Source organism: Serinus canaria, chromosome 3, assembly GCF_022539315.1.
Source record: "Serinus canaria isolate serCan28SL12 chromosome 3, serCan2020, whole genome shotgun sequence".
NCBI lineage: Eukaryota > Metazoa > Chordata > Aves > Passeriformes > Fringillidae > Serinus > Serinus canaria.
The window spans coordinates 31,996,707-32,017,535 of NC_066316.1; the positions used below are offsets into that span (position 1 = coordinate 31,996,707).

The 20,829-nt window shown below is 36.8% G+C and overlaps 2 protein-coding genes and 1 long non-coding RNA gene across 5 annotated transcripts in view; 2 read left to right on the top strand and 1 right to left on the bottom strand.

Moving 5' to 3' along the window:
* The window catches only part of PACRG (parkin coregulated), a 219,395-nt gene extending 214,918 nt beyond the window's left edge, over positions 1 to 4,477 (bottom strand). The window contains exons 1-2 of one of the 2 annotated variants that reach the window (XM_030235710.2): positions 4,358 to 4,477; positions 3,582 to 3,767 (exon numbers count right to left, since the gene is read on the bottom strand). In XM_030235710.2, the coding sequence (XP_030091570.1) occupies positions 3,582 to 3,725 (144 nt within the window). In that variant the 5' untranslated portion in view covers positions 3,726 to 3,767; positions 4,358 to 4,477. Of the gene's footprint in view, positions 1 to 3,581; positions 3,768 to 4,222 lie in introns of both variants that reach the window. The other variant, XM_009098952.4, reaches the window with a different exon arrangement.
* Positions 4,409 to 20,829, top strand: part of PRKN (parkin RBR E3 ubiquitin protein ligase) — a 678,491-nt gene continuing 662,070 nt past the window's right edge. The window contains exon 1 of the mRNA XM_030235709.2: positions 4,409 to 4,550. Within this exon, the coding sequence (XP_030091569.1) occupies positions 4,544 to 4,550 (7 nt within the window). The 5' untranslated portion in view covers positions 4,409 to 4,543. The remainder of the gene's footprint in view (positions 4,551 to 20,829) is intronic.
* Positions 4,621 to 16,978, top strand: LOC115484965 (uncharacterized). Of its 2 annotated transcripts, none has more exons than XR_007777112.1 (2): positions 4,621 to 7,095; positions 10,952 to 16,978. It is a non-coding gene; the product is annotated as an uncharacterized LOC115484965 (long non-coding RNA). The 2 variants fall into 2 exon arrangements; XR_007777111.1 differs by having other exon boundaries at positions 4,621 to 7,084.

The window sequence follows — 20,829 nt, forward strand, 5'->3', positions numbered from 1 at the left end:
ACTGTTATAATCAAAAGATACAACTTCTTTCTCCTATTGTTTCCTATAGCCTTAAAATCCAAATCAGAAACTTTGACTGCTACAAGGTAAATAACAAAAGTAGTTTTGGTTTTGCAGTGTAGATGAATATAAATATAATGACAAATCACAAATTTCAGAACATAAACAAATCACATCATAGTTAAAATGAAACTTGTGCTATGAGTTATAGTTAAATGGTAAAGGGTAAGAAAGCCCTTCACAACACACATTACTGAAAATGGCTTGAGAGAAGTGTTTAAAGTACACAAATTGAGAACTCATCCCCACAGATACAGACTGCAGACTCCTAAATGCAGAACAGAAGAATGAAAATCCAGAGCTGCAACACAAATCACCATTTTTTCTGCTTAAGAGCAAGAGCATCTCCTTTTTTAGGAGATGAAAACTGCATCCTATACATAGCTAAAACTTTCTAAGGCTGGATAGCTTCTTTGGTTTCAGAAATCCAGAAAAAAATTTTAGCAACCCTTCCTTTCTAAGGCCATCTAGTAAATGTTCTCATTCTATCCCTATGGCCTGTTCCTGAAGGCAATTTCTGACTGATATCATGGAACACATGAATGTAATAGTAATCTCATAAAATTTAGGAGATAGATAGGAATCATCTTTCTACTGTTTCCTTTAAGTAGTAAAATTAATTCTGTCCTTGAAAAAGTGCTTTTACCACTGGCGCATTACAGAAAAGTGGGACACTAACACTTTATTCTCTTCCCTTTAATTGCAGAAAATAGGAAAATATCATCTAGAGAGGATCAAAAGTGAACCAAGATATCTTCCTGCCATCCACATCCACATTCAGACACTTCTATACTGGCTAGTCTGTACATTAATTCTTAATAGGGTTCCTAATTTTACATGTAGTACCTCTGAAGTAAGAGCACATAACATTCTTGATTCCACTGGAGGACAAAACAATTAAAATGTAAATGAAGCTTGTTATTATAGAAGACCTTTATTGAACCTTGCTTTTATAAAGTAAACGGCTATATAAATTTACAGTTTTGGAATAACTTAAACCCTTTATTCAGTTCAGGAACATTTTTAGCTTAATATTTAAGCACTGCATTTCACTAAGCAAGTTTTGGATTTAGTGAGAGCTGAGAAAAGTCTTAAATACTGTATCTACTTAATTTCTGCAGTTACTACTGACCATGAAAGTAGACTTTATTCAGAAACATTCATGAAAAACAGCTTAGTAAAACATTCTTTGCCCAAGCAACATAAAAGAATTCTGGAACACTTACTACAATATTTACAGTCATATATGCATAACGGTAATCTGTTAAGACTCTACACTAAGAGTTTAAGACTAACTACATGCTTGCACCAAAGGCTATTAATCAATACCTCATTGTTTGACCTGGAGATGCCAAACACGTTTAACCCTATGCCTTATCATGCTGTTAAAAAAAGAATTACCATGTTGTAACTAGATATTCCTGCTGTGCTTTCAACTCTCCAGTCAAGTCCCAAGCCTTCTATGAGAACTTCATCAAAGATGTCAACCTCTGACAAGTGAGTACTTAATAAATCTAAAGCTCCATTTAAAAAGTAGTTGGAAAAGCAAAAAGGAAGTCCCACTTCTGCAAAGACAGCAAGGCAGTGAGCTATTCCTTTTTTTGCATATCGACTGGAAAACATTCTGGTGGCTGCCTGACTGCAGATGGAGCTTTTACAAAACACAGCCCTGGCACTATGAATCTCCCAAGACCACTAAGAGTTTCAGAGCTTCCAACCCATTTATGAGTAAAATGTGTGTAGCAGGTCAGAGTACTGTAAATCTGAGCTCTGAGAGGCTGAGAGGGCAGGCAAGGGGGCAGACGAGCAGGGCAGAAATGAAACAGGCTGCTCAGAGAGGTCAGGCAATCCTTGGTGTTGGGAGGTTCCACAGTTTAGCTAGGAAAACCCATCACTGACCTGATCTGGGTGCTGGTGACAGGCCTACTTCAAGTGGGAAGTTGAGTTAGATGATTTCCAGAAGTCCATGCCAGAGAAAATAATTTCTGTTATTCTGTGAGTAGCTGCAAAGGCAGCAGATTTATGTATGCTGCTTAATGACAGTATCACATGATTTGATGGTGTGTTCATGTTTAGGAAGTTAGAAATGCAGCCATAAAAGTTAATATTCTATAAATATTTACAAGCAAACCTGAATTCTGATTAAACTCATAGTTAGTTATTTTCACAAGTCATAGCTCCTTTTTTATAATTAAATATGCATTTCTCAAACTCCACTGAAATGGCTGATTCTTCCAGACAAAATTGTCTTTTACATATCTAGGTGTAAACAACCATTTGCAAATATCCCTTACTTGAATTTTTTCCAGAGAACAGGAAACATATTTTAAAAATTAATCCTAAAGGTTGATGATGTATTATAGCTCATTCCATGCACCTCTAGAATAAAAACAAACAAATCAAACAATCTTTAAAACAAAGGGATTATTTGGTTGTGTTCACCTTGTGTTTTTCCAAGTAAGGTGAAATATGTTGTAGTTTTACTAATTAGGAGAAAGTTTTTCAGGTATACAATTTTTACTCTATTTAAAATTTCTTTAAAGACATTCTTGTTTGGGTTTTTAAGAGGATGTTCTTGCAGATAACATGATCAGACTAAACCAGGAAGACCACTTTAGCAAGACAAAGAGAAATAATGTATTTCATACAGCTGTTAGAATACTCTATGGATTTAAAAAAAGCCCTTGAGGACTCAAGCCTTTGCAAACACCTTGAACTATGTCCAAATGAAGAATAAAATTCTGGAGTTTAGGCAGAGGCTTATTAATATTACCTCATCCTCTCACATGGTGAACTTCTGCACTCTGTACTAGTTGAAGCTTTTTAACTCCTAAATTCTGATAAAGGTATACAAATAAAACAGTATAAAGAGATTTGAAGGGCCTTTATACTACTATTTTAACTCCCAAGCTTCCAAGCTCATTAGAAATTGCGACTGTTACTCGTTGGATCAATTTCTCTGTCTTTGAACTACAAGTGGGAGAACTAATGTTTGTTTAGTATTCTCCTAGACAGTGTGGAAGCTTTTCATTATTTTCCAAGCTTGTTTAAAAAAATCTAATAATCTATTTTCCAGATCTCCACCATCCTATGTGGCATTCACATCAATTTTATACACTATGCCAGTGTATTAAAACTTTTGAAAAATACTGCACTACCACTTGACAGCATTCTGTTAAGTGGGAGGCAGTAAGCCTCACACACAATTCCACAGGCTGTCAGTTCAACAGGATGTGCACTGCCAATACAAAACCATACAAAAAAAAAAAAAATCCCAAAACTTGTGGCACCACCAAATTAAAGCACTTGGCGAAAGCATCATGACTCCCACAGGCACAGAGAGCTACCTTGCGGTAATACTTCTGCAGAGCCTGAGGGTAATTTCAGCAACCAGCAAACTCCAGATATGTATTAGCAACTTGCACACCTTCCTGACATGTTTTATCCACAGCTCTAACTTGCTATGCTTCTTGGACAAGTTGAGTTAATTAGTATCACCTCTATGCTAGCAGCAAACATACCACGCTGTTTTTCATCATGGCTTTAATACTGAAACCCTCGCAGGGCTGTTGCTGGTCCTGCTGCTTGTCCTTCTTCTCCCGCTTCTGGGGCCGCCTGTCACTGGCGGGTTTTGAAGGGCCCGGACGCCCCTCCTCCATTACCATTTCCCCACCGGCGCCCACGACGGATCAGGTGCAAATAACGGACTGGAAAAAACAAGCGAACATCAGCGTCCCGTGCCCAGCGAGTCAGAGCAGGCAGCAGGTGCAGCTTCGCTCCCTCCGCATCCAGCCATAGCCTCACACAGCCGACCCGCGCCTTCCCTGCCCCTCACAGGCCCCCTCTGCCTGCCCCTCGCCCCCGCCCCCCGTCCCCCTCTGCATCACCCCAGCTCGTTCCCCCCCACTCCGCCGTGTCCAGCCCTTCATCACCACCTGATGTCCTTGTCCCCCGGGGAGTCCTCGCCCCCGCCCGCCCGCCGCTGTCTGCCCTGCGGCTCCGGCCCTGCGGGTCCCTGTCGGGCTCCGTTGGGCACCTGCCGTCACGCGCGGTCCCCCGGCCACGCGACCGTTGCCAGGCAACGCGTCAACAACCCGCCGGGGAAGAGGGACGGGAATCACAGATAACCCCGTCGGCACCGCCCGGTCCCGCACAGCTGTACCTTCCCCCGGTGCACCGTACACCGGGGCGGCGGACAGCAATTAACGAGAAAGTCATTAGCGGTGCGTGGGGGAAATGTGAGGCGATGTCCTGAGAAGAGCGCGTGCGGATGTGAACTGGCAGGGAACTACGCTACCCAGAGAGCCCAGCGTACGCCTCCGCCTCCCTCACTGAGGCGCATGCGCCTTCGGGACCGGCCCACTGTGCCTGCAGTCGCACGACCCCCCAGGGCGGCTACAGGGGAAGCGCTCGAGCGGCAGGCGCGGCCGGCACGTGCGCGCGCGTGCACGCGTCGCCGCTCTCCTCCAGCGCGGCAGCCGCCATGATCGGTGAGTGAGCGCGTCAGGGAGGGGGGCGAGCCCGGATGCGGATCCGCCCTTTCCTCCCCGCCCCTTCCCTTCCGGCCTCCGCGCTGCTGCCGCCGCAGCGGCTCCTGTCCTCCCCTCTGCTGTAGCGTCTGCGGCCCTGGGGGTGGTGGGAGCTGGCCCCGTTCGCTTCGCTTCCCCTTTGTCCCCGCCCGTCTCCGCCGGTGCCTCGGCAGGGCGGGGGCGGCTCGGAGCCCGCGGCGGGGGCGAGCTGGGGCCGCCCTCGGTCTGCGCCCGCTGGTTAAACCGCGTCGGGGCCGTGCAGGAGGGGTCACTGCCCTCCTGTTTTACCCCCGCGGGAGAGGGGTAAAAAGTCTGGCCAGGCCTTGCGACTGAGGTCATTTTTAAATCGCTTTTTATTCTTTCTCAGTATATCGATTGTAAATGCAAGGTTTGTGGGATCTGCGAACTCTTCTTGGCCTTGCCAGCATATATACATGTTATTAGTCTGGCGTGGTACCTGCTGGCGACCTGAAAAAGAAGAAACTTTTGACACCTAATGGTGTTGGAAGTATGACCCTTTGGTCCTTGAGCTGCTTTCTGTACCCATCCAGTGCTGGTGCGAAGCGTGACTCGGTTGTTTCAGCAGTGGGTTTTCTTCTCTTCCGTGAAAGATTAATCCATATCTAAGGAGTTCAAAATTACAGGATCCGTTTTGTTATCTTCCTGTTACACATTTCATCTTGCTTTGGCTTACCCAGTTTTGAGAATTATTTAAAGTAAAACTTGTAAAATGTAGTGGATGCACATGCATTTTAGCAACTCATTGCTGTCCTCAGGCTTGCTGTTTCATCATCAGTATTCGTGTCATAGTTGCTATCTACTTAAGATCTGATCAAGTTGAAAACTGTGTATTTTTTTGTGAAAATATATATTGTTTTTAAATTGAACATCTCAAAAGTTTCCAAGAATGCTATGGGTCTTTCAGGCATTCATATTTTTTCTTAGCAGTTTATGATTGCAGGTGTATAGCTAATGCTCTATCACCTTTGCTAAAGCTAAAAAGAAGATTATAAACAGTTGTCCAGTATTTTCACTCTGTATACATATTAATGTAAATTATTTCTTCCTAGTTGTGGCATTTTTCTTACAGGACTTGGTCATTTGAGCTGCTTTTTTCTTATGTAGTAGAGAACATTTTAAATTGAAAGCTTGGCTTAAGGAAAGCACAGAGGGTCAGGTATTCCAGTGTTTTTATTTTGCAGTGTCATCTGCTGATCTGTTGTATTGCTGTAGTATATAAAATACATGAGTTTGCAGAACTGCAGTGTGTGTTTGTTTTTGAATGCTTCAAAAAAGTAACTGGAGTTTACCTAAGGGACTGCCCATGTGGTTACAGAGCTGATGCCTCTAGCTTCACACTGAAATCTAAATATTTACTTACTGCTCATGAATATAAATGGTATATGACTGAGGAATGATAATTTTATTTTCACTGTGGCAGACAGAAACGTTTGTGAATATTGATTATGAAATGTACAGACCAATTAGTTGCAAATTTAAAAACACAGCTTTACATGAGTTGCAATGGTTTAACCCCAGCAGGCAACCGAGTACCACGCAGCCACTGGCTCACCCCCTCCTCCCCTGCCTAGCAGAGGGATGGGGAGAACTGCAGGCAAAATAAGAACGGTTTAATAACTGAAACAGAGTAATAAAAAATGCTGATAATGCTAATGATGATGATAATGGTAATGAAAAGGAGAGAACTGCTCACTGGCCACTGACCAATGCCCAGCCCATCCTCAGACCAGCTCCCACCAGTTTATATACTGGGCATGATCTGTGGTGTGGAATATCCCTGTGGCCGGTTTTCTCCTGGGCACACTCTCCCAGTTTATGTACCTCCTCACTCACAGGGCCTGGAAAACTGAGAAGTCCTTGATTTGGGCTAAGCACTATTTAGCAACAACTGAAGCATCAGTGTGTTACCAACATTATTCTCATACTAGAGATGCAGCATTGTACCAGCTTCTAAGTCAAATTAACTCTATCCCAGCCAAAATCATGACACCTCCCCCACCTCCAAAAATAAAAGAATTTTCTTCAAAGTATGTGGCGTGGAGACCTAAACCAATATCCCACTTTGAGAATTTCTGGAAATTCTCCTCTAAACATTTGTGAGTTGGGAATGCCATAGCAAAAATTGGGGGCAGGAAGGCAAGGGTGAGATAATAATCTGCCCATTTTTTTAACCTGAGTATTCAGAAGAATTTTCCTATGAAATAACATGGTATATTTTCCAAAATGCTTCACAGTTTCATATCTCTAGAAATGTCTTACATCCTCATAAGTTAACACCGTAATATACTTGTATACATGATAATTCCTTTAACTGATTTTTTTTTTTTTCTATCTCCTTTCTTTTTCCTCTTCATTTCTCACAGACGAGGTTGTATAGACTTGTGCACATTCAGGTTCCTTAAATGGTAATTTGAATCTGGACTGAGCTACTTAAGTGACATAGCTTGTCATAGCTCTACTTCCTTAGGAGCATGGTAGGTTTGAGGTGGGTTTTTAAAGTTTATTTATTTAATTTATTTGCTTACATTGGATCAACTGAAAATTGGTGTTACTGGAATAGAAGTGACAACCTGCAGTTGGATTGGCTGATTTATTTCTTAGTCAGCAGCCCTAGCAATAATGTCACATTCTTGAACACCTGTTCTGGGAAAAAAAAAACAAACAAACTGATTTTGAAAGAAGAGCTTGGGACAGCTTTGTGGAATTTTTCAGAAAATATCTCTCAAAAAGCTAAAAACCCAGGATAAGGCCCTAATATGTTTTAAAAATGTAGAGGATGGGCTCTATATAGTTAACAGTGGCAGTTCAGCATTTCTGTGGTGAATGAGAGATGAAGGTGGTAGTAGAGACAGGTTGCGAAGGGCTTTGACAGTGAAATATGATTCATCCAGCAGTAATCAAGTTAAGGGAGGATGGGAGCCTGGGTGTAAGTTTTAGCTATCTGGATGACCGATCATTCCTCTGTGTTGCACCCTTTTTGAGTGTGTTGGTAATCTACTTTCTAGATAAATATTTCTCATTGGTATGAAAATAATCTTGAGGAAGCAAAATAAGAATAAACCCTTTCAGAATTTCCCAGAATATACTTATATACATAGTTCTATTATAATAGTGGTGCTAATGTAGCAACCAAAGGAAAAATAGTTTAGAAGTTTTCTATGTAGATATTTTGATCCCATGCTGCAATTTTGGGGTTTTTTCTTCTGTTGGCATTTTAGTGTTCTAATGCTATGGATAGTTGGACTACAGTTCTGGGGTTGTAGCTGAAGTTGTAGTTCACAAGCATGTGGAATAATGTGGCTCAGAGTTAGTTTGATCAAACGAAACCTAAACCTCGGAATAACAAAGGCTACTTGCATTTCAAATACATGACCTCTTTAGTTCAGTTTGTTTTGAGCCTTTTTCCTTTCTCCTAGGGTCGCTGTATTGAACTGCATATACAGAATTGCATCATTAAACATTTTGTTTTTTACTGGAATTATATTTTAATTATTACTTTCCTACAAAATGCTTTGTTATTACTCTGTGAGCAAGGTGTTATAAAGTCAGTATCATTTGAAGTAGGGTATCTTCAAATGATGGCTGAGTTTTACTAGATCTACATAAGCATTCTGGATTTTGTTGTTTCCATTAAGGGAGATGAAGAGAATTTTTGCTTGGGTTTCATTTTGAAAGACAGGTAGTAAGGGGGAGGAAAAGTGGGGTGTGGTTTTTTGCTTGTTTAGTATTTTTGGTTTTTTGTGTTTTTTTTTTTAATGACAGCAAAATGACAGTATTCTAATATCAAGACACTGGAGACTAAGCAGGGGCTAAGGATATTCTGATGCAGTGTTTCTAATTTTTCAGATAGGGCCCTATAGAAAATTGATCTGGCAGTTTCTTTAGATTATTGCCCATGCTTACTTGCATGTTATATGTAAAGGGAGTATCCATTGCCCAATGCTTTGGTCCAGCCTATCTGTGCAATGAGAATAAAGTTAAGAGTTTCAAATTACACTTATTTTGAGAAACAACTAGGAAAAGGCCTTTGCTAACAAAATATGGAAATTGAAAAAAAAAAAAAATTTGGAAAGCATAACAGCAAACGCTACTGCTTAAGAGTCCCTGTCAAAGTAAAGAATGTCTTTTGTAGATGTGTTTAAAACTAAAGACATTATTTTATTCTGTTGTGGTAACATTGCCTCAAGAGGTAGAGTAGTTTTCTTCTTTGGAAACACACGTATCCCTATTTACTGCAATAAGTTAGTTGGGCTATCACACCCTGTATCATGGAGCTCTCAGTTGTATAAATGGTCAGGCTACAGAAGCAAACGATACCAAGAATGTTGCTGGTTTTCCAGGTTCCTGTATTTAAGAGAAGCCCAAGGGAGAATAAAATCATTAGTGGAAAGTTTGTTACTTTGCCAGACAGGTTTATGTAAAATAGATAAATTAAGTCTTTTCAATAATTTTTTTTTGTTGCTATGTACTGTATATAAGTATTGTTGGACTGAAAATCAACTTCTAACACAGAATGTAGCCAGTGATATATGAAGTTTTCCATTAAAAGAAGAAAAAAAAAGTAATGCAAGAGAGGGCCAACTCTATAGCCAGAATTCACAGAAAGCCACTACAATCTGTCTCCACTTTGGAGATAATTCATTAGCAAGCTTTGGCTATATAATTGTCAGTTATTTCACAACCCAATTTCTTCTTTCTGAACTACAGTGTGGGTGGGGCATCTTGCAAATGTTTGTCCTTTATGAGGACTTCTAATCATTAAGTAATTAAATTTTAATATGTTCTTTAAAATCTGTAAAATTCTTACATTTTTTCATTTTCCACATGTTGTAGTTCAGGCCTCTCCCAGTCCTTCTGTATTTTGATCAGTGCTAAAGGAGTGGAATGATGGATGACCTTACAAAATAAGGATAAAAATCCGTCAGGTTTATCTGATGTATAAAAATGTACCAGTACCCTTTTGCCTGTTTTATTCTTGAGGCTGGACAAGATGGAGGAAGAATTATTGTGCACTTTTTTTGAGCAGACTGAAACCTGCCTGATTGTACTAAACTGGATTTTAAGCAGTAGCCCTTGTGTTGCATCACTTTTCTTAATCAGCATGTTCATGTCTACATTAGTATTGTTAAAGCTTGACCCAGGAGAAATTGTAGCATCAAAGTTGTTTTTTGAGGCATAGGGAAATAACTGAAATATTTGCCAGGATATTAAAAATTCTTTTAAGATGACAAGAGACAAAGAATAATTTAAGTTCTCCAGCTATCACTCAAATATTAAATTTGATGATAGCATCCTTAAGGGTAGAAATAAATGAAGAATTAATCATGAAGCTGCCTTTTATTTCATGCCCTTGAGCAATTTGTACAGTGGTAGCTGGAATTTGTGCTGGCAAACATGCATATTTTCTTGAACAAGGCAGTTTTATTAATGATTTCTCATTAATTCAGACAAAAGATTGCATAAATAACTTGTCACAATTATGATGCATTAAGTACACATGGTAGCTTTATGTGGTATCTTTTTTACAGTAGCTACATGCCTATAATGGAGAAGCCATAAAGTCATCAGCAATTTCTTCTCCATATATTACAATGCCTTCCAAAACAGTGGCATCATAAATTATTTGCTTCAGAGAAATTAACTCTGCTAACTGTTTTCCTGGTTTTTTATTTCTAAGTAGTTTTTATTTCTAATGGCAAAAGCTCGCTCTTGGACTTCAGAACTGTTTGAGGCTGTTTGCAGAATATAACACCTCTATTCATGCTAGCAATTTCCATGATAGAAATTTTAAAACTCTGACTCTAAAGATGTTCAAAACCTTTCATGACCTCTGATAATCCTCTGAATTTATAATATTATATGTCAATATTTTCTTCTCCATTTACCTTTGAAAGAGGGAAAGCAATGAAAATGATTTACACATATCTAAAAAGTATGATGGGTCATTGCCCATTAAACATGTTCAAAATAAATTGTCTGGGTCCTGCAGTTTTTACCATACTTCTTGGCTGTATTCCTGTTCTGATTATTGAGGAAGACTTGTTTTTCTATCCTTGGCTGGTTTGAGCTAATTTAAGTTGAAATTATGGAAGGAACGTGGTTACCAAATGAACTTTTTCAACAAGTGCCTTGCTATTGTGTCTTCCCTTTTTAACCCTGATTTTGGAAATCTGACCTATGGGATTGTGTGTTATTTTCTGAATATGTCAAAAGTTCTTTCGTTATGCGTTATTTGTCCCTATAGCATAGATCTGTTGGTAAGAAAACAAGAAAAATATTGTTTGTGGTTTGTTTTATTCCTTGGGTTTTATTCTTCTAATGACATTCCTTATGATTTGCAGGCACAGTTTGTTTTTACCTCAAAGCTCTAAGCGTAGACCCCTCAGCCAAGAAACGAAAAAAGAAAAGCATTAAGAAGTTGATTTATTTTTTAAGGATTTCTGAAGCTGATAAAGATGAATGAAGATCCTAATTGAGGAAAGAGCTTGTCATTGCATCACAGTTTAAAGGACAGCAAGGTTATAATGTATTAATGTGCAGAAAATGAAAGTACAGCTTTTTAGAGAGCAGTTGCAATCAAAAGGTGTTGGTTGTGCTGTTTTTTGTGAAGGTGGTATGAACAATGTATCTGTTGCCACAAAAGTTGGACATCCTCCTTTGCTTTAGTTTACCTGCTGAGAGTGGGGCTTTGTGTATTATGTAAAAGTAGGCTTGTGCACTAACCTTGCTGTTGATGACACAGAAGGACACTGATTCAAATTCATTTGCATTTGTAAATTGTTTGCGATATGTAAAAAACACAAACAAAAAAAGCAAAGTTGTCTTTCCAGCAACAAAAATGTTCTTGCTTTGTTCACCACTGTTGTGATTATCAGTGTGAGTATTGTTTTGTTAAAAGTAAAACTTTTCTATATTATGATGTAGTTTTCCTACTTACTTTTATTTGTTTGGTGGGGTTTTTTGTTTGTTTGTTTGTTTTTTGTTTTGGTTTTTTTTTCAGTGTCTTCCTGTCTGTGCTACTGTTTTCTATATCTTTTTTTAGCATTTCTAAACGTCTTGCTCAGTGGTGAATTTCCCCTCTTAGTTCATTGATTCCTTTTTTTTTTTAAATTAAATTTAGCCAATAGAACTGTCTTGTGTCAGATCTAATACTTCAGATTTAATAACTTTCAGTGTGTAGAGCTAAGGATATTTAGCTAGATTTACAAGAATAACAATCACAAAAAACAGATGCCTGGGATTTTTTAGGCCCATTGTGTGAGCTATTTCTCTGAGACATCTTTTCTGTCAGAAGAAACATTTAGACCCTCAAAGTACAAGGAATAATGTTCAGCTGCTTTTTGTCATAACAATTTTACATGTGTATTTTAATTTTTTTTAAAGTGTGCTAATCCAGTAACATTTTGGTAATGTGCTTTGATATTATGGAAAAATTATTTTCCATTTTCTTCATTGGTATTGAACGAAAGGACTGTTCATGATGGAAATAAAAGTGGTTCATATTGGGCATCATATTGCATCTCTGGCATATGGTTCTCCTTTCAATTTAATTTTTTTTGATGAGCTGAAATATTTTTGGTACGTTTATGTTTACATTTTTTCCTTTTTCTGATACAGTGTCCTCTGTGGAATACTCTCAGTGGAAACATATGTTCAGAACTTCAAAGTAATTACGCTATTACTAAGAGCTTCATAATTAGATTACTGAAACTAAATGTTGAAAAAATTTGATTTTCTTTTATCCAGTCATATCAATTTCATTTCAATCTGCTTTCTGGCTGATTGAAGAAACATGGTAGGACAAAGTCAAAGCCTGAGCAGAATTTCTGAAGTCTGGCATAGACCAGCTCCTGAAGAAGAAAAGGGAGCTTAGAGCAGTGTTTAGTCTGAGGGCAAGATTAAAAAAGAAAACATATATTGCCATTTTAACAGTAGAATTTTAGTGGTAGGTACCTCTACTTGGCAAACTGGATTGGGATAGTTCAGGCATGAGCTTTTCTCTATGATAACTGACCTTATTTCTCAGAAGTAATGGGTCCAGTTTGTGTCTAAGCTACTTCGTTTACAAAATGTTATCCTAATTGCTTGTTATCTTTCTTTAAGAGTGAATTTTTTGTTGTGATGAAATGGGTGTAGCTTGTGTTTAAAAAAGCTCTTTACTGCCAGGAACAGTTCAGGGCTGCAGTCTAAGATATTGATGTAGCAACAACAAAATAACAACCCAACACCAAAAAAACTTGTTCTTTCATTTTGCTCTAGCACAGTTCAGACACAGTACTTCGAAAATACTTAGTCAGAACTGTAGAACTATACCTCATCTACCTCCTTTTTTTTTTTTTTTTTTTAGCTCATCTGGAAAATATGGGGTCTTTTAAGAACAGGAGATGTTATCTTAATGATCCTCAACAAAAATACTGAGTCTCTAGGTCTTACAAGGCCCTGGTGTATTGGTTTGTTGACTTGCTTCATATTTTTTCTTCAAGCTGTATGAAGCTATAGCCTAACCTTTAAGTTGATTCTTTTTTACTCACTTTACATAATTTTAGAATGTTTTATTCACACTAACTCTGTTACTGTTTGAGATTTGGCTTTAGCCTGGTATGTGCTTTATGTAAGCAGTTGGTGTTCTGAGGCACATAAATTCAAAACTTGGTTAATGATGCATGTTTTGAATTTTTAAATTTCTGTGGTTTGTTTTCATAGTCTACTTTTTATTCTACCTGCCCTTGTTATACACAATAAAATAGCAGATGAAACTGAAAAATTTCTTTTACAGTACTTCTAACAATTTCCATTAGAATTATCTTATTGGAAGCAAATATCCCATCTGGTTTACTTTTTAACACAGCAAAACTCCATAGTGAGCTGTGTGCTGGAGCCTGGCTGAATTCCATACAGCAAGGCTCTTGGCCCTAAGCAAGATGAGCACAATCTGTTTCCCTTATTTCTAATAAAGGAAAAGGAGAGTTTTTTTCATTTGCTGCTTTGTTGCATTATGCTAACATTTTATGCCTCCCTTTCTTAGAAGAGCTGCTTTCCTGCTGTTTTCCTTTTTTTTTTTTTCAGTTAAAGGTAAAATGAAATGGCATTACAGCCTTATAAAAGTACTGAAATAACATTAAGACTCAAAATAACATTAAAACTCAAAATTTTCAAGTATGGCATGGTGCTTTGGCCACATCAATCTCATAAAATACCTGAAGCTCAGGAGAAGTGCTTCTGGAGCTTTTTTCTGTTGTCTTGTTCCTCAAATAAATACAAGACTTAAATAACATATACTAAAATCAATCAGAGTCATACAGTTGATCCTACCACTGCTCCTAAAGTTTACCTGTGCTGTCCAAATTCAGCTTCCTCAGCCCATATCTTTATGTGCCCATTTGTATCTGAGAATTATTGAGTCACATATACTTAACACCAGCTGATTTTACTGTGGGTGTATGCAACTCTGCTTAGGAGTTATGAAGCTACGCCTCTGAATTAGGCTCAGGTTTAAATTTGTTGGTTTTTGTTATAGATATGCAGACAAAAATAATTCCACATTTAAAAATAAGCATCAGATACTTTAAAATTATATTTAAAACTATACAGTGATTGTAATATTACATCAATAAATGAACATTTGCTGTATTAACCTACTGTCCCTTTTGCAGAGATTTTGAATTCTTGGGTAATATCCTGATGGAAAGTCATGTAACTTGCATTCAAGTGAGCATGCTGCTTTGGTACACTGGCTTCTTGAAATTGTCTCATGAATACATCTGTGATTTTTTTTTTGTTCTTCCCAGTTGTGTAGAGTTTTGCATTAAAAATGCCAAGTAATACTCAAATACTACAAATAATCCTTGTTTGTGTTATAAATTCTATTTGGTGACAGACTTAAAGTGTTTCTCATGTTGAACTTCATTTCTGAAAGCCTGGCATTTCCCTACTTTCATCTGTCAGTGATAACAGTTGCAACATATGTTGTCCATTCCTGATTTTGTAATTTAAGAACTTAGTAGTTCTTTTTAATGTAAGTAAAATAGAAGAAATTAAGCACTCTCAGTGGGTAATAGTAGAACTATTGCTGGTAATTCTGGTAAGAAGATATCCTTGTGTAACACTGTGTGCAATGAGTATTCAGTGTCAATTCCTGTCTCTGCACTGTGTCATTTCACATGTGTTATTTTAGAACTGTTCATATAATCAGTTTCCTGAACTAGGAAAGCAGAGATTGGGCTATGAACCAATTTAGGATGCAATTGCAACACATAAAAAAATGAGATAGTTGATTTCATGTAAATACACCTTTTGAAATTTAGTTCAGTTCTAGACATGAATTAAAATAGGCAACCCTTTGAGGACAAAGGACTGTGCACAGGGACACTTTTAATTCTTTTCCAATTGTGCAAAGTGGATATTAGGATAAAAAGTCAAAATGTTTGGGTTTCTTGTTCGTTTCATCTACATGAGACTGTTGTGCATATCTATTTGCTGTGTGTTGTTGCTAAAGAATCACTCAGTTAACACTGATGTTATAGTCAAATAAGACAATGCTGATTTCTTCAGAAGGAAAGTTTGGATCACTTCTATTGGTTTCCAGCTGGATTTAAAAATCACCTATCTTAGAAGAAACAAGTGACTTTTTGACAAGGCTTCTCAAATGTTTCTCCATTAGATGGTAACAATATTCTGTTTATCCTTGGTGTTTATGTCAGGAAACAGAGTGAGAGGGAGAGAGAGCAGGGAGTAGTTATTGTGTAGATGATACAGAATCAGTACTCAAAGCCTGACTTTCTTTTCTTTTCCCCAACATTATCAGGACCAATTAATCTAAAATTTATCTTAAAAATATGTAGGTAATGTGTCTATGGAATGATGATACAGCCACAAATACAGCCTCCTTCCTTCCATTTTGAAAGTACACCAGTGAATCACTTAGGTCCATGTACCTCTGAGGCTTTGCCTTTTCAGGCTTTTTATCTGTGTTGGAAACTGCAAATTACAACAAGCCACTCACTAATACCTTATTCTTAATACCAAAATGTGGTTGAGGGGGTGGAAAAAGCAGTTAAAACACTAACTGTGTTCTCTTGTTACTTTAAAAACTTAAAGATGGATTTTGAATTTTCATATACCTAGCATTTTTTGTGCATTGGGCATTATTTTACTCAGAGAGCAGACTAAGCTTTTGAAGTGGACTTGTTTTATTTCTACACCAGGATTAATTAAGTGTGTAAGGATAAAGCTGATTTTTCCATGGTGGTTTACTGATGCATCAAAACTAATTTTGTTCCATTGAGTAAATTACAAAATGAGTGTCTAGTCCCTATCCTAATGTGTTTATATTGAAGGCCATTTTTTCCTGAATCTGTCCATCTACTTAGCCATGTGCATTGAAATCCAAATGTTACTAATACATGACATAATTCTGTAAGAACCATTTATTATGTGACCATGAAGAATGAAGTCTTGTGGTCTTTATGTGGTATTTGGTTTCAGTAACTGCTTTATTTGTAGGTATTTTTTACTATAGTTAAAAGTGTTCCAATTCCAAATCATAATATTTTTGCATCCTAGATATCTTTAATGGGATATACTTAGTTTAATCCTTAATTGAAGTAAAATATTCTTGTTAAAAGGGTCTGTTTCAGAGTAATGAAAGCATAAATAGCTCTTATGCTGTATAACTAAATGAATGGAGATGTGACACTTCAAATCTTCAGATAAACCAAATTTCATTAGATAGACAAAATTTTGCTGGTTTTACTTCTCTATTAAATTAGCATCAACTTTCAGAAAGGAATGTGGGATTATGGATTTAGCCTGAAAGTTAAAAGGATTTAAATTCTTTAGGGCTTTTAGAGTCCCTGGGTTCATGGTAAGTGGCTTCTCATTTTGATGGTAGGTAGCACTGTTTATCTGACTTTCCCTGTTAAGTTATTTCAGTAAGAATGATGCCCTAAGAGTGATGCCCCTGTAGTGAACTAAGGAAGTTGCCATCAATTATTAATAACATGCCGAGTTGAATGTGATTTTATAGCCCCTTTAGGAGTTGGAGTAATGTACTCTGTAAAACTATTCAGTTCACCTGATCTTGATACTGGAAGCATCAAAAACATACTCCTACCTGTTCACACTAAAGGGGGGAAAAGGTGACTTGGGAATGTATCATTTTATGTATCACTGTTTAGCCCTCAATAATTTCCAGAAACCACTAATGTCTTAACTCCAACCGAAAACAGTAAACGCATGAAGAATTGTAGAATTGGTGAAATGCACAAAATTTGTTGCCATTTTAAAGACCTAATAATGAATTTTTATCTCTAGAGTATTACTTTTGAAATGACTGTTTAATAAAATGAGCTTTTTCATACCTTTATTAATATTTGGCAATATTTCTATATTTTTCAATTTCTTTTTAATGATTTGTCACTTAACTGTTTAGCTTAAAAGCATAATGATCTTTAATATCCAATTGTAATTTGGCTGGTCACTAAAAGGTATAATTAAGGAGTTTGTGTGTTCAGCACTATCTACCTCTTAGTGCATGCTGCCTCACCTGCAGTAGACTTGGTACTGGGCAGTAACCATCTTAGCAATTCAAGTTTGTAGAGAATCTGTTTAGTTTTCTCATAAGATGCTGAATGTTTCACATTGTATGCATTAGTTAATATCATTTATAATGGCTCTTGACTGTAAGCTATTGTTCTTTAATAATTGTTATTAATCAAATTTTGATTTTACCTCAGCAAAAACTTACACTTCTTCTTAAGCTACTTAAATTTTGATAATATGGTGTAGTTTATACATACATTAAAACCAGTTATATTTCTTACAGAGTGAGCAGTCATTTTATAATATATTTAGCCTTGCTGGGATATCTATTCTGTCTGTTTTTACAGTATATTGCAGCTTCTAAGTTTCAGAAGCTATATTCAATTTTTTCACATTACTCCTCCATTTACAAATGTTCTGGAACTTTTAACACATAAACCAACAATACTTCAAACCGAAAAAACTCTCATTTAAGAAAAAAAGTTGCCCTGCGTTAGTGTTAAGGGAAACCTTAGTGTTTCCCTTTGGGCACTTTTTAGGATTTTCTTTTCATTGTACTAAAATTTTCTTTCAATAAAGATACATGAACTTTCAGGTAGATGAACTATTTCTATACAACTCCGCTTTTGTATTCTTAACATGTACATTTGCTTTTTTCACCAGTTACTGTTTGGTTTAGTTTGAGTTGTTTCTGAGGTTGTGTGTATTTCCCAGTTACAGCAGACAACTGTGTTACTTAAGCTCCAACTGTTTAGATTCTTTTGAAGTTCAGAGTCTAAGATTTCAGTTAGAACATTAAAAATTGGTTTGTAGGTGATCTGTTGCACTGAAATACAGTAGTTGTAAAGCTGGTACATATTCATCTCTGTTGCCCAGACTCTAAGCAGGCAGGGAGCTTCTGGCCAAAGACGAGCTCAGAGATGGGCTGGAAAGCTCAACACCCCCATCTCTGTTAAGGGAGTAATCTTAAACTGTTTGTCTGCGATGATGGCAGGAGAGATGGAATTGTCCAGCTAGGGAATCCTTTGGTTTGTAAATTTTGTTTCCTTCTTCAATAACTATTAAGACTAGGTATTTATTTTGTCATGGCTCTTTTCATTATATAGTTTCCTTTGTGTTCAGGATGGCAGATCTCTTTTGTGTCATGTGTTTCATAGTCAATAGATTTGAGAAGAACTGCAAAATTAGGTGTGTTTCTTTCTTTATGCCAAAGCACTGAAGAATAACTTATGATTATAAAATTGTATTCTTTCAAATCCAGCTAACATGTTGATGTACCTGCATGCTTTTCTTGAGTAGTTGTATTGATTTCAGTGAATGGGAACGCTGGAACAATACAAATATAAACAGCTTTCAGATTTTCAAAGAGGTGAAAAATGCTGAAACGTCTTAGTTGCCTTAACATTTGGTGTAAGCATATTAAAAGCAAAGAGCACATTAAAATTGGGCATTGTTTTTATAGGTTAATGTTATTTTAATTGAATAAGTTTGTAAAATAGCAGTGTTTAAGGGCAAATATTAATTTCTTTTTAAGAAAAAAGCAATCTTCATATCAAATCATAGGTTTCTACTAGAAAAAGTGTTTCTAAAACATGTGTTGTTGCAAGGAAAGAATTTAATTACATGTGTGCTTTGGACAGTCATTTTCACAATCTGGAAAGTGAATTAAATTGTACTTTTGTCAAAACAAATCTTTTACAGCCTCAGAGTAAGGTCTGAGAGAAATCAAGACAGTGAGGTCAAAGAAATTAATGTACTTCAGCAAATAAAATCGGTCTGAGTTACCCTTCAGAATATATTGGTTAAATATACCCTGCTTATTTGAAACAGAATCTATTAATTTGGAACTGATTGGAGCATCTTCACACACTGATGAGGGTAAATCTAGAAAATTAAATTGAATGTGCAGTGTGAAATATATAAATGAATATAAGCTGCAAAACATGTTGCAACCAATGACACTTTTTCTTAAGCATGGTGCATGTAGGTAAACATCTTTATTTAAATTTCCTTATTTATGTTAAGCTGTAAGAATGTAAGTGTAAATGAGTTCATTATTAGCCTCTTTGATGAAGTCTGGATCACTTAAACAGTTACCTGCTTTTGAATGGGTAAGTATGTATGATGGCAAATAAGGGAAGAAAAAGCTATTTTTAAAAACATGAATATATTAAATTTTGTGGATTCTACTATAATTCCAGTATAGACTTAGAATAAATTTAAATTTTTTTCTGCAGAGCTTCTGTCTCATTCAGTTTACATTCAATGTGCCACTGTAATTTCTCCTTTTTGTCTCAGACTGTGCCTGCCTTGTGTCCTGTTGAAATCTGATTTGAAATTGGTGTATATGATCGTGTCTTTGATGATAAACACCATGGTACTGGAATGTCTCCCTAATCATTCCATCACTCCTTGAAACTGGCTTTATTTCCCTATAATATTTCAGTATTGGAATATTTCTTTTTTTATACTTAAAACCCAATAAAGAGAAAAGGAATTGAATCAAGGTCATTCAATAGTAAACAACAGGCAATCTAAATAATGAACTGTCCTACACAGCTTGCTTATAATGTGCAGTCTACTTATACTCAGCCATAAGCCACAAAACTACATCTGTCCTGTAAGCATCATTTTTGTGTCATGCAAAGAGAGTCATCAGTAGCTGGATTTGATACATTGATACATTTTTTCTTTTTTTAAACTTGAAAAATAAAAAAAATTCCCCCTACTCCAAGAATTCTGGCTTTGAATTAGTTTTTGTCACTGGAGTGGTTATGGAGCTGTGTGTTAAACTTCAGGAGAAAAGTAGTTTTAAACTATCAGAAGTGTATAATGAAGTCTGAAGTGCCGTTCAGAAGGATATACACCAATAGTGTCAAAAGTACAAGCAGAGTATTTTGGTTTCTCTGTATGCATTGCACCTTGCTGAGGGGACCTCAGTGAGTCTTGAGTTTGGAGTATTAGCCTTATACTAATGTTTTCCTAAATGTATAAGTTATGCTGGTTAACATGCTCCCGGATTATAAAAAGCTAGAGCTTTTAGAGTGTATTGCATTTTTAAAAATCTCATTGAGTGCTCAAATTTGTGATAAAATGCTGCCTTTTCTCAATAATTTTATCCTGTATTTTCAGGCTTCCCAATTACGTGATTTTCTCTCATTTGGAGAAAAATTCATATACCAAGATTTTAAGAAAAGGAATGGGGGAGCCTGGAAGCAAGCATGCTGTCCTATCCAGTCAATTTCACTTTTTAATGAAAGTGCAAAGTAATGTCTTCTAAAAATTTTTTTGTTTAGATTGCAAATATTTAATGGTATAAACTGATAAGCAGTCAAAACACATTATCTAAGAGTTGTGATCTACTTAACAATTTCTATTTACATCCTAAAGAAAAATGGCCACATTAGCAGTAACCTTATTGGTACTATTGGCAAAGTAGTCATTAAAATGGTTCGCTTTCCTAATTCTTTGTTTGGGTAGCTCTTAGTAGTTGAAGCAAATTGTAGCAATTTCTTAAGAACGGGAGAGCTTAACCCATTGTAACTTAGTAAATATTCTTGTTAACTCTAGTTCCTTATAAACAGAAGGTTGTAAATGTTAGGCCAGGGCTCACCTGCATTATGATGACAGAAATTCCTGCATGAATACAAGTGAAATGAGAGCACTTTATGTCAGCAAA